General features: G+C 44.0%; 1 protein-coding gene across 2 annotated transcripts in view; it reads right to left on the minus strand.

Moving 5' to 3' along the window:
- Window positions 1-392: 392 nt before the first annotated feature.
- C7H11orf24 (chromosome 7 C11orf24 homolog) overlaps window positions 393-14,134 on the minus strand; it is a 35,788-nt gene continuing 22,046 nt past the window's right edge. For both annotated transcript variants that reach the window (XM_075425873.1, XM_075425872.1), the window contains 3 exons: window positions 7,211-7,449; window positions 3,337-3,453; window positions 393-2,196 (listed from right to left, as the gene is read on the minus strand). In XM_075425873.1, the coding sequence (XP_075281988.1) occupies window positions 1,022-2,196; window positions 3,337-3,453; window positions 7,211-7,412 (1,494 nt within the window). In that variant the 5' untranslated portion in view covers window positions 7,413-7,449 and the 3' untranslated portion in view covers window positions 393-1,021. The remainder of the gene's footprint in view (window positions 2,197-3,336; window positions 3,454-7,210; window positions 7,450-14,134) is intronic.

Below are 14,134 nucleotides of genomic sequence, written 5' to 3' on the forward strand. Positions count from 1 at the left end.
TCTCAGCTGCAGATCTTAAAAGGTGAGCTGCAATTGCACATGCAATAAGGTTTCTAAATTACTAGCAACTCTGAGCTGGTCCCAAACGCAAAACAAAAACCAAAACAGAGCCTGATGCTCTACGCATGAAAGATAACAAGCAGTGAATGTGCCTGCGTACCTGAGAGACTGGCAGCATACTGCTCTGAAATTACACAAGCAGTACCCTGGCATACCATCAGCATCTTCTGTGACATGTCCATACTTCCAGTGAGGTCTTCAAAGCCTCCATACTTGAAATACTGAAGTAGAGCTAATTTGCTTAAGCTCCAAAAGCCCACTTGCCTGCTTCTGAACTGACAGGGACAGGAATAAAAACAAAAATGCAACAAGATATGCCCTTCCAGGGCCCCATTTATTAAGTGAATAAAAAAATAAGATAATTTAAGTGCATAGGCACAGTAATCCGCTCCATGGTGAAAAGACCTCAGGTTAACAGTAAACAGAGTTTACAACACCTTGTAAACAGATCGCTTTACAAGCAGGAAGAATACTGAAACATGACACACATTGGATTAAAAGATCCCTGGTGCAGCAATACTCCACACTTCTCATCTGGTGATTTCAGAGCACTTCGCCAAAGGCGAGAGCATCCTTTGGTCTGTTTTCATAGAAGCACACGTGAAACGAACAAAACACAAGGAACTTGCACTGTAAACAGCTGAAAAAGCGCCACAGCATTTTTTGAGGATGATGGCTTACCCCTTGTTAGGTTTGTTTTGCAATGAAAAATAATGGCCAAAGCTATTGTGCATTATGGAACTTTTAAAAATTACTTTTTTTTTTTTTTGGGCAATCTGTTGCCCAGTTGAAAAGATTTTTTTTTTTTTAATACAGTACATGGCATTTCTCCTCAATTGCACCAGAAGTAAATTTGGAAGCACTTTCAGTTTGTGTTATAGGCAAATAGAAATGAAAAACAAGTCAGGCAGGCTTTTAACATCCTTTCCATCTCTCTGCCCACTATTTTATCCCCACCCTTTCACATCTCCGATTCCACATACATTCCATTGATCAGATAATCCACTTGCGTGTAATCCTTCTTCTTGTAGCTCTCATAGGCTTGCATAAGGAAGAGAACTATAACAGCTATGAAAAAAACCATACCAACTAAAAGCACTGCAAGAAGTGAACTTCTGTCCACTAAGTACTGAGTCAGGGGCTCTGCAGCAATGAGAAGATACTCATTGTCCATATCCTGAGTTTTTGCAAGGCCCAAAGCTGTTGTTTTGGGTGCATTTGCTGGAGCTGTGGTTGTTGAAAAAATGTGAGATGTTGAGTTTATCCCATGTCCAGCCATAGCTTCTGCTGTAGAGGCAGTAGTTAAAACTGTGGCACCTCTTGTAGAGCCCAGAAGAGAAGCTGATTTACTCCAGGATGTTGTGGCTGTGCTTGTTTCTGGCTCTGCATCTAGCAATGTAACAACAGACAGTGGATTCGCAAAGTGTGAACTCTCCAAGGTGGTGAGTGCTGTGGCATGAGTGGAAGCAGTGGAAGATGTTCCTGCATCCTGTGGGGTGAGGGTGGTCAATGTTGTGCTCAATGTCTTCAGGCCAGCTCCAACAGTGGTGGGGCTATTAGAGTGGGGAGTGCTGGTGGTGGCGGTGGCTGCTGGGTTAAACTGCTCTGTTTGAGGCCTTTGAATACCTACCTCAGGAATGACAGTGAGGGGAGCAGAAACAGGGGACAATACTGAGAGCGCGCTACTATTTCCTGATTTTTTGGTGGTCACAAGCTTGGTGACATGGCTGGAAGTGGAAGCAGGAATGTTACCAGAAGTGGGAGAAGAGACAGGGGATGACATGGCTTCAGCAAGGATACCAGAACCTCCAGGGCCGTTTGAGGCTTTGGCAGTTGCTTCAGAAGCTGTAGTGAGGACAGTCGTGTTTGTAAAGTTTGTTGTGACAGCTGTAGCAGTGGTGGTGGTCGCTATGGTGGTGGTAGCATTGCTTGCAATTGTTTTTCTTGCATTTGTTGTTACATCTCTACTCTCAACTGAAAGCAAATGCCTCAGGCGAATCTTGTGAGTCCAAGCAGCTGAGGAAAACAGGTTTTCCACCTTGTGTCGGTCAACCTGTGCATTCACCATCCTCTCCTTTTTCTGTGGATAGCTTTGGTGATGGAACACGACCATTTCCCTTCTCCCACAGACAATTTCTTCAAAAAGACAAAACCAATGAGTTTTATAAGCATACAGCTCAAGCTCAAATCCAACCTCATACCCCCAACATGCAAATCAGAACACGTATTCTGTAGTACATTTAGTACAACTGGAATAAATCAGTCCTGAAGTCAGCAAGAACATGAAAACTCAGACCCCTGCCTTCATTGCACATAATCTCTTTGGGGTTTGGGGGGCATTTTTTGGGGGTGGGGTTTTTTTTTTGCGCCACAGACCTCTGGCATTTGCCCAACCAGGGAATTCATTCCACAAAAGGGAGGTAATGAAGTACAGAGCAACAACACAGAAGCACATTATCAACAGGAGCAGCGTTATGAGTGCCAGTTCCTGAGAAGACGACTCATGCTTTCACAGATACACAGCATCAATAAAGCCTTCGTGCTTAGATTTGTAATTTTCACCTCTCAAAACTAAGTGGAAATCTCCACTTACACCTTCATACTTCACAAGAATTTCCTTCACAACTAGTGATATAGATTTATAGTGACATAAATCCCATCTACTTATCAAAGGTCTGGTTGCTACGTTACAGAGAAACCTTTGCTAACCCAAAAGAACCATGAACAAACTTTCTTTTTTTTCAACTTGGGTATAGCGAACTCTTGAAACATATTTTAGAAGATTGATTCCCCAGTTACCTACAAGTTTTGCCTTATTATTGTGTCATTTCATTAAAATTCAAGATCCTGGCACTGGAAAGTCACCATGAGCAATTGCTGCTACACCTCTGGCACAAAATCCTGGTAATCTCAGAAAAAACAATGCCAACACATTTTCCTTTCTCTTAAATATATCTGTCATGCCTTTATTTTCCAAAGGATAGTGTGTGGAGTGCAAATAGTGTGAAATGAACGTCTTCAACTTGGAGACAAACTGTTACTCGGTAACAGCTACAAAAGTTACTCAAAGACACACTAAGCACATACAAGTGCCAAAACCTCTATGTGGCTAGTGAAACAGTTTTTCCACTGACCTGACTTTACCTACAGAATCATCCTGCAGGCCTTTCATAACCCATTTCCCTCAGATGAAAGCCAGTCAAGGTCTAAACGTAGGCATTTAAAGCAAAAGCACCAGGACCCTGGATTCAGCAGGAGCCTGAAGCATGGCGTTACCTCCAAGCAGATCTTTGATTTCTTGTTCTCCGGCATTCTGGCACATGCTCAGCTGGTGACACTGCAAGAGGATACAGCAATTCTGGTAGGGCGTAGACCAATGACAGTGACGGTTACCTGAAAACAGCAGCAAAAACGCATCGCTACACACAGTATTGAACACAGTATATTGCTTCATGGCTGTAATAAAGAATTAAAAAAAAAAAGATAGCTGGAAGGTCTGGCTTTCAAGGATCCTGACACAGTCTTAGCAAAAATAACTGGAAAATCAATGAAATCGATATAGCAGCTGCAGCATACCTACCTGCTTGTCTTCTGGTACCAACATGTCACTAGCATTCACCTAGATGTCTTAATAAGGGGGTGGAGGGGAGGGAAGAGTGAGCCAAAACTGAGAAGATTCCCATCTCATCACCCATAGGGGACAGCTCTCATCTTAGTGCTTGGAGTTACACAGAAATTTACTCTTCATTTGCTGAACAACAATATCATTAGCCATGGAATACAACACAGAAATTGTATTTTAGTAAGTCAAATCCCAACACAAGCTAAATAAACTCAACAAGAAATCTCTCTCCTGGCATCCCTTCAAACTCACTAACTTCTTTCCGGGCATGTCTACATACACATAACCAAGCTTCGAGGGAAGGAATGAATCTCCTCTAACCAGCGCTGAGGAGACATCTCAAACACTGCACCCAGTTTTCGGCTCGCCAGCATACAAGTGCAGTATTGACATACTGGAGCGAGTCCAAGGGAGACTACCAGAGTTCTGAGGGGCTGAAGCAGAGGAGTTTCAGGAAATTCCAAATTAGCATCAAGCGAAAAAACTAGTTTCTGCCATGAGGGCACTCAAACACTGGGCTGGGGGCCAGAGAGGTGGTACACTCTCCATCAGGTCTTGAACAGTCAGATCTAAGTCAGGTTCAGACCAAAGACCTTCAAAAGGTCCCTTCCTGCCTAACTTCTGCTATGATTCTTATGTAAGATCCTAGTACCATGCAATGAATTTCTGGGACACGTGCTGTAACAAAAAAAACAAAACAGAAGACAACAGTGTTCAGTCTGGCACAAAGCAGATACGTGCCCAACTGACCACCCATCAGCGAATTAAAAGGAACTTAAGTGCACAGTAGGAGAAATTAATTTGCATTTTGTTAGAAGTGTGAGGAAGGGCAAAGAACATGCTTATGTGGTACATGTGGCTATGTTTAAAGCTCTTACCTACAAAGAGAGTTACCCTCACTGAGGATTAAGGCTACGAGAAGCCTGAACTTCTCATTTACGTTACCACAGTTACTAAAAGGGCTTGTGGAAAATTTACGAACTTTGAGAAATCCCTGTACCAACAACTGCAGTCTGTTTTGACAGCAGTAAAGCAACTAGCAAAGGTGGAATTCTACTGATATTGAGAAAATGTTAAGAAAGTGACTGAAACCATTCAAAGCCTCTAAAAAATGGTACTTACATGATGAAATAAAAAGCTTCAAGAGTCACACAGAGCAGGAGCCCTTCAAGAAATTCAAATCCACTTAGAAATGAAAGCATGTTTAGATGTGCCCCGATTCCCAGTTCCACCTCCAGACCCTCGGTTGACAAGCCATGCTAGTGGAGAAACGCGGGCCATCTACTACTGTAAATCGTGCCATTCTCACTTCTTGTGAAGGCGAAAACAAAAAGCCAGCAGCATATCTTGCACTGGCTACATATCTAAGTCAGTCAGTTTAGAAAGGTGAAGAGACTAACAGGGTAAGAATGGTTAAAGCACCCAGGTTTCTGCTGCTATCAGGCAGGGTGGTGCCCAGCTGCTTACAGCTTCCCTATTGCTCCCCAGGAAAACCAGGTACCTCTGTTGAGATGGACTGATTAGTACTCCCTTCGATGCAACTCAAGACTGAGGCTCCAGCTAACGTGTCCACTGCAAGATACGTGCCACCCAGTGCCTCCTAGTTACTTCCAGTTACAAGACAGAAAAAAAAAAAAAAGAAAAAAAGTGGAAGGACAACAAAAGCTCTTCAGAGCTATTGTGAAAGGAAACCATGTAGGCAGACATCAAGGTCTTGCCCTACCAAATTGGTTTGTTTCATTTTTAAGCCTGCTGTTACTGGAAGGAGTTCACAGATACCCAAAGGCAAGCAGAAGCCAGGTAAGGAGATGCATTGTGGAAGCAGGGAGCGGGAATATTTGCTCTTGCAGCCATGACGTATTTTCCCTTTATTTTCCTCAGAGCATGCAAGATAGCTCAGAATTATGGCTAATTGGCTCTGTTCTCGGAGTCAGACTGCTCAGATGGCCAAGATGCTCCCCTCCAGACCTGGACTGGCCACCACAGAAGAAACTTGGGAGAGCTCTGAATACAGCTTGGGATGCAAAGGGAAGAGCATGATCCTATCTCACCTCCCAGCACGGGTTCATTGTGCTCACCAGGCATCTGGGAATCCTGGATTGCCAGATCTTTGCTACGATGGACACTTTCTCTATCACGTATATCACTTACCCTAGCAGCATCTAGAGACTTGAACCCGTTGCATTAGACCACATACAAAGGTTAAGAGTTATGACTCACGCTGTCAGCCCTACAGAGTTTTGCTGCTCTATTAGCATGCAATTGAAGTGTCAAATTGTCTTGTGAAATTGGTACAATCGTTTTGTGATATGTTGGTTGCTAACTACATATCCTGGCCTCTGGTGTGGACATTCGAAGGCGATGCTGGAATAGCTAGACCCGCAACCATTCCCTTTTCTGGAGGGCACATCTGAGATGTGAATGTATTGGCAAAAGTGGTTCTTTTTGTGATAGTTGCCCTAGTTCTTTAACTTAGTGATGTTATGTCAGCAAAGGTATAAATTACATCTACAGAAGAGAGCCTAACCAGAGGCAGCTGATAGCACCTTTTCTAACCATATCAAGATATCAGGAGGTTAAGATGACATGTCCACAGTGTTTAGAGATTCTCAGGTAGAACAGACAAACAAACAGTGCTACAGACCCTAAGGGTCAGCACAGTCAGTGTGAGTGCATCATCTCTGTAGGGTGTGACATTTTAAAAAGCAGAAGCTGAAGTTTTCACAGCTCTGGTGCCTGGGAGACAAACCCACTCATATTTTACCTCCTAAATAAAATGCTTAGTTTATAAAGGTGCTTTCTTTCCACTACGAAGGGATGTCTCACATTTAAAATAAACGTTTGAAGCCACTGGCATTAAAAAAGGCATCTTTATGATGTTCTTACCAACCTGATTGTCAGACACCTGAGTAGAGGTCTCATCTTCACTACAGCATCATCTGTTGTTTGTAGGTGTTACAAGCTTTCACATATGGCTAGCTGAGATAAGGTCCTTCATAAGGCCAACTCTGAAAGACTCATTCAGCAGTTTAATGCTTTGTAAAGCCATCCCAGAGGTCGACAGCAGAAGACTCACCTCTCCAGATTTGTTTAACCCTGTGCTGGGTTGCAGGATACAACTGTTTTCTTCTAAGGCAGAAAAACCACACATAAATACCTGTGAGCAAAGACTACTCATTCCAGTGAAGCTGTCTACAACAGCACTGTTCACTTGCAAACATCTGGAAACATAGAATAATCATTCTTCAAGTGACCTAACACCGTTTGCACGCTACCAGTGCACACCAAGCGCACATGCATTCTGTTTCTCAAGGAAGCTAGAAGGGCCCTGGGAAATGGCTGTTCTGGATTCAATTTAACCAAAGCTGTCAGAAGTAATTTAGTACCACAGGACTGTACAGACAAGCTGTAACTGTAAATGCCTGTAAACGACGGGAATTAAGAAAGATAGTTGTCAGGGGAAGCAGAGGATACTTTTAAGAAACAGAAAACGCAGCTGGAATTCCAGCTACGGGTAAAGAACCTCACCTGAAGCACTTGGGCTTCGACAAGCCTGTCTGCACTGCTTTTCAGTTGTAAGCCTGTTTATTCGCACTACATGGACTCCTCTCCCTTTCATGACAGAAAATCCGTGTTCACATCTACAGAAGGAAATCAGCAGGAAGAACACAACGGCAGTCCACATCTTCAGGGTTGGCCTTGCAGGGGGGCTTCTCTTCCCAGCAGTCATTCTTTCTTATACCACTTTCAGATCCAATGCAATATACCTATTTAAAAAAGAAAAAGAAAACTATCAATTTATAGCACAGAATCACAGAATGTTCGGGGTTGGAAGGGACCTCTGTGGGTCATCTAGTCCAGCCCCCCTGCTGAAACAGGGTCACCTAGAGCAGGCTGCACAGGACCTTGTCCAGGTGGCTCTTGAATATCTCCAGAGAAGGAGACTCCACAACCTCCCTGGGCAGCCTGTTCCAGGGCTCCGTCACCCTCAGAGGGAAGAAGTTCTTCCTCATGTTCAGATGGAACTTCCTCTGCTTCAGTTTGTGTCCGTTGCCCCTTGTCCTGTTGCTGGGCACCACTGAAAAGAGTTTGGCCCCATCCTCCTGACACCCACCCTTCAGATATTTATAAGCATTTATTAGGTCCCCTCGCAGCCTTCTCCAGGCTGAACAAGCCCAGCTCCCTCAGCCTTTCCTCATAGGAGGAGATGCTCCAGTCCCCTCACCATCTTTGTAGTCCTCCTCTGGACTCTCTCCAGTAGCTCTTCATCTTTCTTGAACTGGGAAGCCCAGAACTGGACGCAGTACTCCAGATGGGGCCTCACTAGGGCAGTGTAGAGGGGAAGGAGAACCTCCCTCGACCTGCAGGCCACACTCCTCCTAATGCACCCCAGGATACCATTGGCCTTCCTGGCAACCAGGGCACACTGCTGGCTCATGGTCAACTGGTCATCCACCTGCACTCCCAGGTCCCTCTCCACAGAGCTGCTCTCCAGCAGGTCTGCCCCAAGCCTGTACTGACGCATGGGGTTGTTCCTCCCCAGGTGCGGGACCCTGCACTTGCCCTTGTTGAACCTCATCAGGTTCCTCTGCCCAACTCTCCAGCCTGTCCAGGTCACGCTGAATGGCAGCACAGCCTTCTGGTGTATCCACCGCTCCTCCCAGTTTGGTGTCATCAGCAAACTTGCTGAGGGTACACTATAACTCTTCATCCAGGTCATTGATTAAGTTAAACAAGGCTGGGCCAAGTACTGACCCCTGGTGGACACCACTAGTTGCAGGCCTCCAACTAGACTCAGCGCCGCTGATGACAACCCTCTGAGCTCTGCCATTCAGCCAGTTCTCAATCCACCTCACTGACCACTAATCCAGCCCATACTTCCTGAGCTTCCCTAGGAGGATATTATGGGAGACAGTGTCAAAAGCCTTGCTGAAGTCGAGGTAGACAGCATCCACGGCTCTCCCTTCATCTATCTATATCCCCTCATCTATCTATACCACGAGAATGTTCTACTAAACACAATCCTATCAGCAGGAATGGGAAAAAAACGTACAAAGGGCAGACAAATATCATTACACACAACATACAGGCAATAATGCAGAGGTAGGAAGAAAAAAGACCATTCCCAAATTCATGGAGAGGCTTTCTTTGGAAATGGTACTTTGCTCTTCTTTCCTCAGGGCCCAATGGAGAACAGCTCATCAAAAGCCATGTGTACAAAACCAAACTGAAAGACCACAGGCATACGGCAGCACAGACCTGATGCCTTCTGACTCACTCTGGGACCTTTAGTGTTTTTCCCAGGCTCAGCAGAAGGGTTTGCAACAGCTTGAGCCCACTGATAATATGGGGAAATATAGTCCTGGTCCCACCTTTACACCAAGTCAGTCAAAACCAAGCATCAACCTTAGTTCCTTCCTGCTTTGATTTTCCTGCTCATTGCAGAAAGCTAAAAGAAACTTCGATTGAAAACAAGCAAAAGCCAATACTTCAGGTCTTCCAAGACATTACACAGACACATCAGCTGTTACTTAAGAAGATTCACACCCACAGTAAGCCTTCATTTCCCCACATAAAACAATAAATAGGCTATGTCTTTTCTTCATTATCAATGCACACAAGAGACACTGTCCCAATGGATGTGCTCTCAACCTTAAAGTCACTGGAGCAGCTCCCGTTGACTTCAGAGCAGATCATCACCTTCTACCTGGATTTATCCTCTTGTTTACAAGACTTTAAAGCCTTATACGAGCCAGACCAATTGTAAGTCTCCTCCCTAAGTATTATTTACAGCTAACCCTCCTCATCATCACTGAAGCAAGCTTTAGTCCTGATCCTGCAGTTATGAAGAGAAATGTCCTGGCCTTCAAAGAGTGTTGAGATTCAACTTTGCATGACATCAAGAGGTGTACAAGACGACTGCAGGCGAAGACGCAAAGGCAGTTCACAACACAGAATGAGCAGTATGTGTGAATGGTATAAATAGCACAGTGAAACACATCCAACAATCAACTGTAACATGCGAAACCCTGATCTAGCCATCTATGAAGAAGTTTTGCCCTGACCTCTCAGCTCCAGTCCCAATCAGTCCCCATCATTTAAGAAGCTGAGCAAGCACTGTTTTTTCCTCCAAGAAAGCCCAAGATAACATTTATTAGCTTTGACTCTCAGATTGCAACATTTTGATGCTTCATACCATGAAACTTTTGTTTTCAAATTTTCCTCCTTTATGCCCTAAAGCCCTGAACAGGGTAACAGAGTTTTAGCCTCAAAACCACCCTGCCTGAAAAAGGGTGGAATATAAACAGCTACCCCATACTTCACAGAGGACACACAACATACAGGTCCACATTGGGCTACCAGAGTCAAGGATGGGGACAAAACTCGATACTAAAGTTCAGTGCCTCAAATTCAGCATCCCTAGTCACCCTGTAAGCTCCCTAAGGAACTAAAAGCCTCTTTCCTGCCCTTTTATTTCTTCTAGTAAAAAGTTTTATTTTGCCTGTCGAAAATAAACGGAGCATTGCTACATCTTCTGCTCTCCCAGAGAGCAGGGGACCCCGAAAGGATCAAACTGCAAGGTACTTGCACTGCTGACCTTAGCTGATGCACTCCTCTGTGGGTTTCTCCCTGGAGTAAGTATGCACAGCACCATGCTCGTTTTGTATGAGCACGTTTCTCACTGCAGCCAAAAGTTCATGCCTGGGTCATCCCACCTGGCAGCTGGAAATATTTCTAAGTCTAACCTGACAATAGACCAGCCTCATCTAGTCCTGTGTACTGCACCTGGTGTCCAGCCAGTGCCAGCTTTTGCTGGGGTCTCTCCCCCATTTTGCACTGCACAAGCACAGCGCAGACTGACTTTGTTCATTCCTTCTCAACTCTTGCTCTTCCAAGTGCAGCTTAGCAGGAGCTGAAAGAACCAGCACAGCAGAGGAGATGACCTGTGTGATACACAACCATAGCCTCCACAACACAGAATTATAGAATCATTAAGGTTGGAAAAGACCTCTAAGATCATCAAGTCCAACCATCAACCCAACACCACCATGTCTGCTAAACCATGTCCTGAAGTGCCACATCTACACATTTTTTTAACACCTCCAGGGATGGTGAGTCCACCACTTCCCTGGGCAGCTTGTCCCAATGCCTGACCACTCTTTCAGTAAAGAAATTTTTCCTAATATCTAATCTAAACCTCCCCTGATGCAACTTGAGGCCATTGCCTCTTGTCCTATCGTACATGGTACACAGGCATCAGCCGCTCAGGAAAGCAGCCGTGTATTTTCAGCACAGAATTTGTAATACGAATCTATATTATTCAGCCAAGTTAGCTTCAATACTTTTCCCATTATTCTGAACTCCAAGGCACTTCCACAAGTTTGCCTTAGCATACGCTGTAGTTTAATCATTGAAAACTCCAGTCGACAAGACTGGGAGCACGGAGGAAAGCAAGGGAAGATGTGAACTACTCCGCCCACAAGAGATTCTCCTAGAGCAAGACAGATCCTTATTGCTGACAGACAGCAAAAGTTAGCTTTAAGCTCTGAATCCTTCACCTTCAAGCAAGTGCTTTGGGTTGCCTCACAGACACTATAGGTAGCTCACCAGGACACTCAGAGCACCGTTTGTCAACCTGCACTACCACCACACACTTTTTTTAAATTTTACCCATCACAGGCACCGATTCAGCAAGCAGTATTTGACTCACAGAATAAAAGAAAAGATACATGAGTAAGGGTAAATTTTACATTTTAAAGACAGTGCAGCTTATGTTTGCTGTCCCTTTTCAAGGTAAAAGGCTTACAAGAAACAGTATTTTATGGCCTAAGAAGTGACCCTGAGAATGAATTGGATGTGCAACAATGCATGCATTTACTGTTTTAAAGAAAATAGTAAAGAATAACAGCAATGAACACAAACACAGAGCACTCTCTTATTATAGGTTTTTTTCCTACCTTTACTAATATCTTTGTAGTTATACTAACCAACCCCCAAAGAATAAATATCTCCCGTTACATTTTGGAAATGCAGATATAGCAGCATTACATCTATGCATAAATACTATAATTATTATAGTTAAAATCTCAGTCCTTTAGGACAAATAAAATAATTTAAATTAATCTCAACTGACACATTTTTGTAATATCAAATGTTTATCACACTCAATGTCCAGAAGCTGTCCTGTTGCATCAACACACCCGTCTGTTCCCCATGCATGGAGATACTTTGTATCCCCAACCACATTAACCCACCAGAAGTCCTTCCCATCACAGCTGACTGTGGTCCCACTCGACCGCAACAGCTCCAGAGAAAAGCAAAATCCCAGTAAACGCCTCATCTCTTCCAAAGCACCTGGCACCCTTTCTGGATTAGGCCAGCATTGGTTAGTGGGACACACACACTGAGCTCTGACACAAGAGGTTTGTCTCCCTTTTCCCTCTCACTAAACACGGTCTCCTCAGGGACCAACTGATAATCCCTTTCCCAAGGCACTCAACAGAAACTTACAAGCTTAAAACAATTTTAAATGTTCCCTAGCCAATTATAAAAACCCCTTTACAAACTGTATAGTGAAAGCATGTGAAGTAGACAAATGCAACAGACTGTAAGCACAGCAGACAAGCAAACTGCTCATTTGCAAGTCCAGCAAGGGGATAACCAGATGCAGTCATACCTTAATGTAGTCCAGATGATGCTTGGGATGCTGTATTAAATATCAGAACCTTCAGCTAGGGGTGTACTTTTTTTGGCCTCTTCCACTTTAGCACAATCCCATGCATCCAGAACAAGAGTTGCAATTACTTGCAGATGACCTTTCCTGACTTAATAACAGCCTTTTATAACTACAAGCAGTAAGCTTTATTTCTGCCTTCCCACCACACTTCTAGCCAATCCCACATGGCTCCATTTGTACTCAGAGACCCCAATGAGCACCCACCTTACACATCTACACCCCAGAAAAGCACCAGCTAAAGCTTCTTCTCCAGATCATGTTGCTCACCAGAAGAAACCATCCTCTGGCTTCTGGAGACAACACAAAGGAAGAGATGAATATTACTGTTCCCATTAGAAGTAATTTTGAGAAATCAGTGCAAAATTCACTCTTTGAGCACTACCCTTCTTCATCTGTAGAGCATCCCCAAGGAAATTAAAAGTCAAACCAAACCACAAAAGACAGCAACAAATAAAATCTGGGAAAGGACTACGCTCTCAAAAGTGCAAAGTTTATTTTTACCATCTGTGTCTACAACTCAGCAGGGAACAAGCACGCTGGAAAACCAGAATAACTTTGACTCAACAGCTAGATGACTGATGACTTTACAATGTACACACACATCCAGAGGGCATTGCCTGCTGGGTTTCAGAAGTATCCCTCCTTTCTTGCTAATCTCCCTGTGTCTGAGCCAAGGAATCTTTGCAAAAAAAAATAAAAATTCAAATATTACTTCAAACAACATTGATTGGGGTGATGTTGCAAGAACAGAGTGAAACCTTTGGAATATAAACCACTTGCCTCCATGCCTTCCCAGCTAGCCTCAATTGTTCCTTGTTAAGCAGCTGCAAGGCGCATGCAGTGACTGCACCAAGACAAAAAGGAGAGATGTATAAGAGCTAAGCAAAAAAACATGGAAAGAGGGAGTGTGCATGTTAGAGATCAAAGTGAGCAAAGCAAATCATTTAGGGGAACACATGCTCTTTTGAGCCGTCATCGAAGAGCCAGCACACACTGCCCCAAAATTCATATTTACAAGCGTGCATGGAATAGACATGAAACAAGGTCAAAGAGCTGCAGATGAATCTTCTGCCCTAACAAAGGAGGGAAAACAAGGGTGGAATACCTTTTGCAGACAATGATGCTACTCTCACATCAAATTGAGAAGACATAAGGCCTGTTTTCAACTTGCACTTGCTGCTAAACACTTCATGTGTTGTCAGCTCTCAAAACAAACGCTATATTTCACTCTTTACAAAACAAGAACTAAAACAGATTTTGCTAAGGGAGGACAAGTACATCTCATTTTGTGAATCGAGGCTGGAACGCAGGAGGCAGGGAATCTGTGCTGCAATCTTAAGAAGCATTTGGATTCCCAAGCTTACATCCAAGGCTGAAGTTGCACGTGTGGATAGGTCTGGAGACAGACAGGGCAGCACCAAACACAGGAGGCTGACCCACTGTCAGCTGAGCATGACCAGAAGAAGTTGTAACATTCTCCGTGCAGCAGCTTTAGAGCCATTAAATTCCTTTGGCTCCCTAAGAAAATAAAGGACAAGTAACAAAGCTGTTTCTACAAAGTGTCACATGCTATCAACAATGAAGGACAAACTGAACAGAGGTTGTGAAGCAGAGAAGCATTACAGATTACAGGGGAGGAAATGCATTACTAGGCCTCTGGTCTGTACACAGTTCCTTTGACTTCCGAAAACACCTGCACAGCATGAAGCATTCCT

Source organism: Opisthocomus hoazin, chromosome 7, assembly GCF_030867145.1.
Source record: "Opisthocomus hoazin isolate bOpiHoa1 chromosome 7, bOpiHoa1.hap1, whole genome shotgun sequence".
NCBI classification, from domain to species: Eukaryota; Metazoa; Chordata; class Aves; order Opisthocomiformes; family Opisthocomidae; genus Opisthocomus; species Opisthocomus hoazin.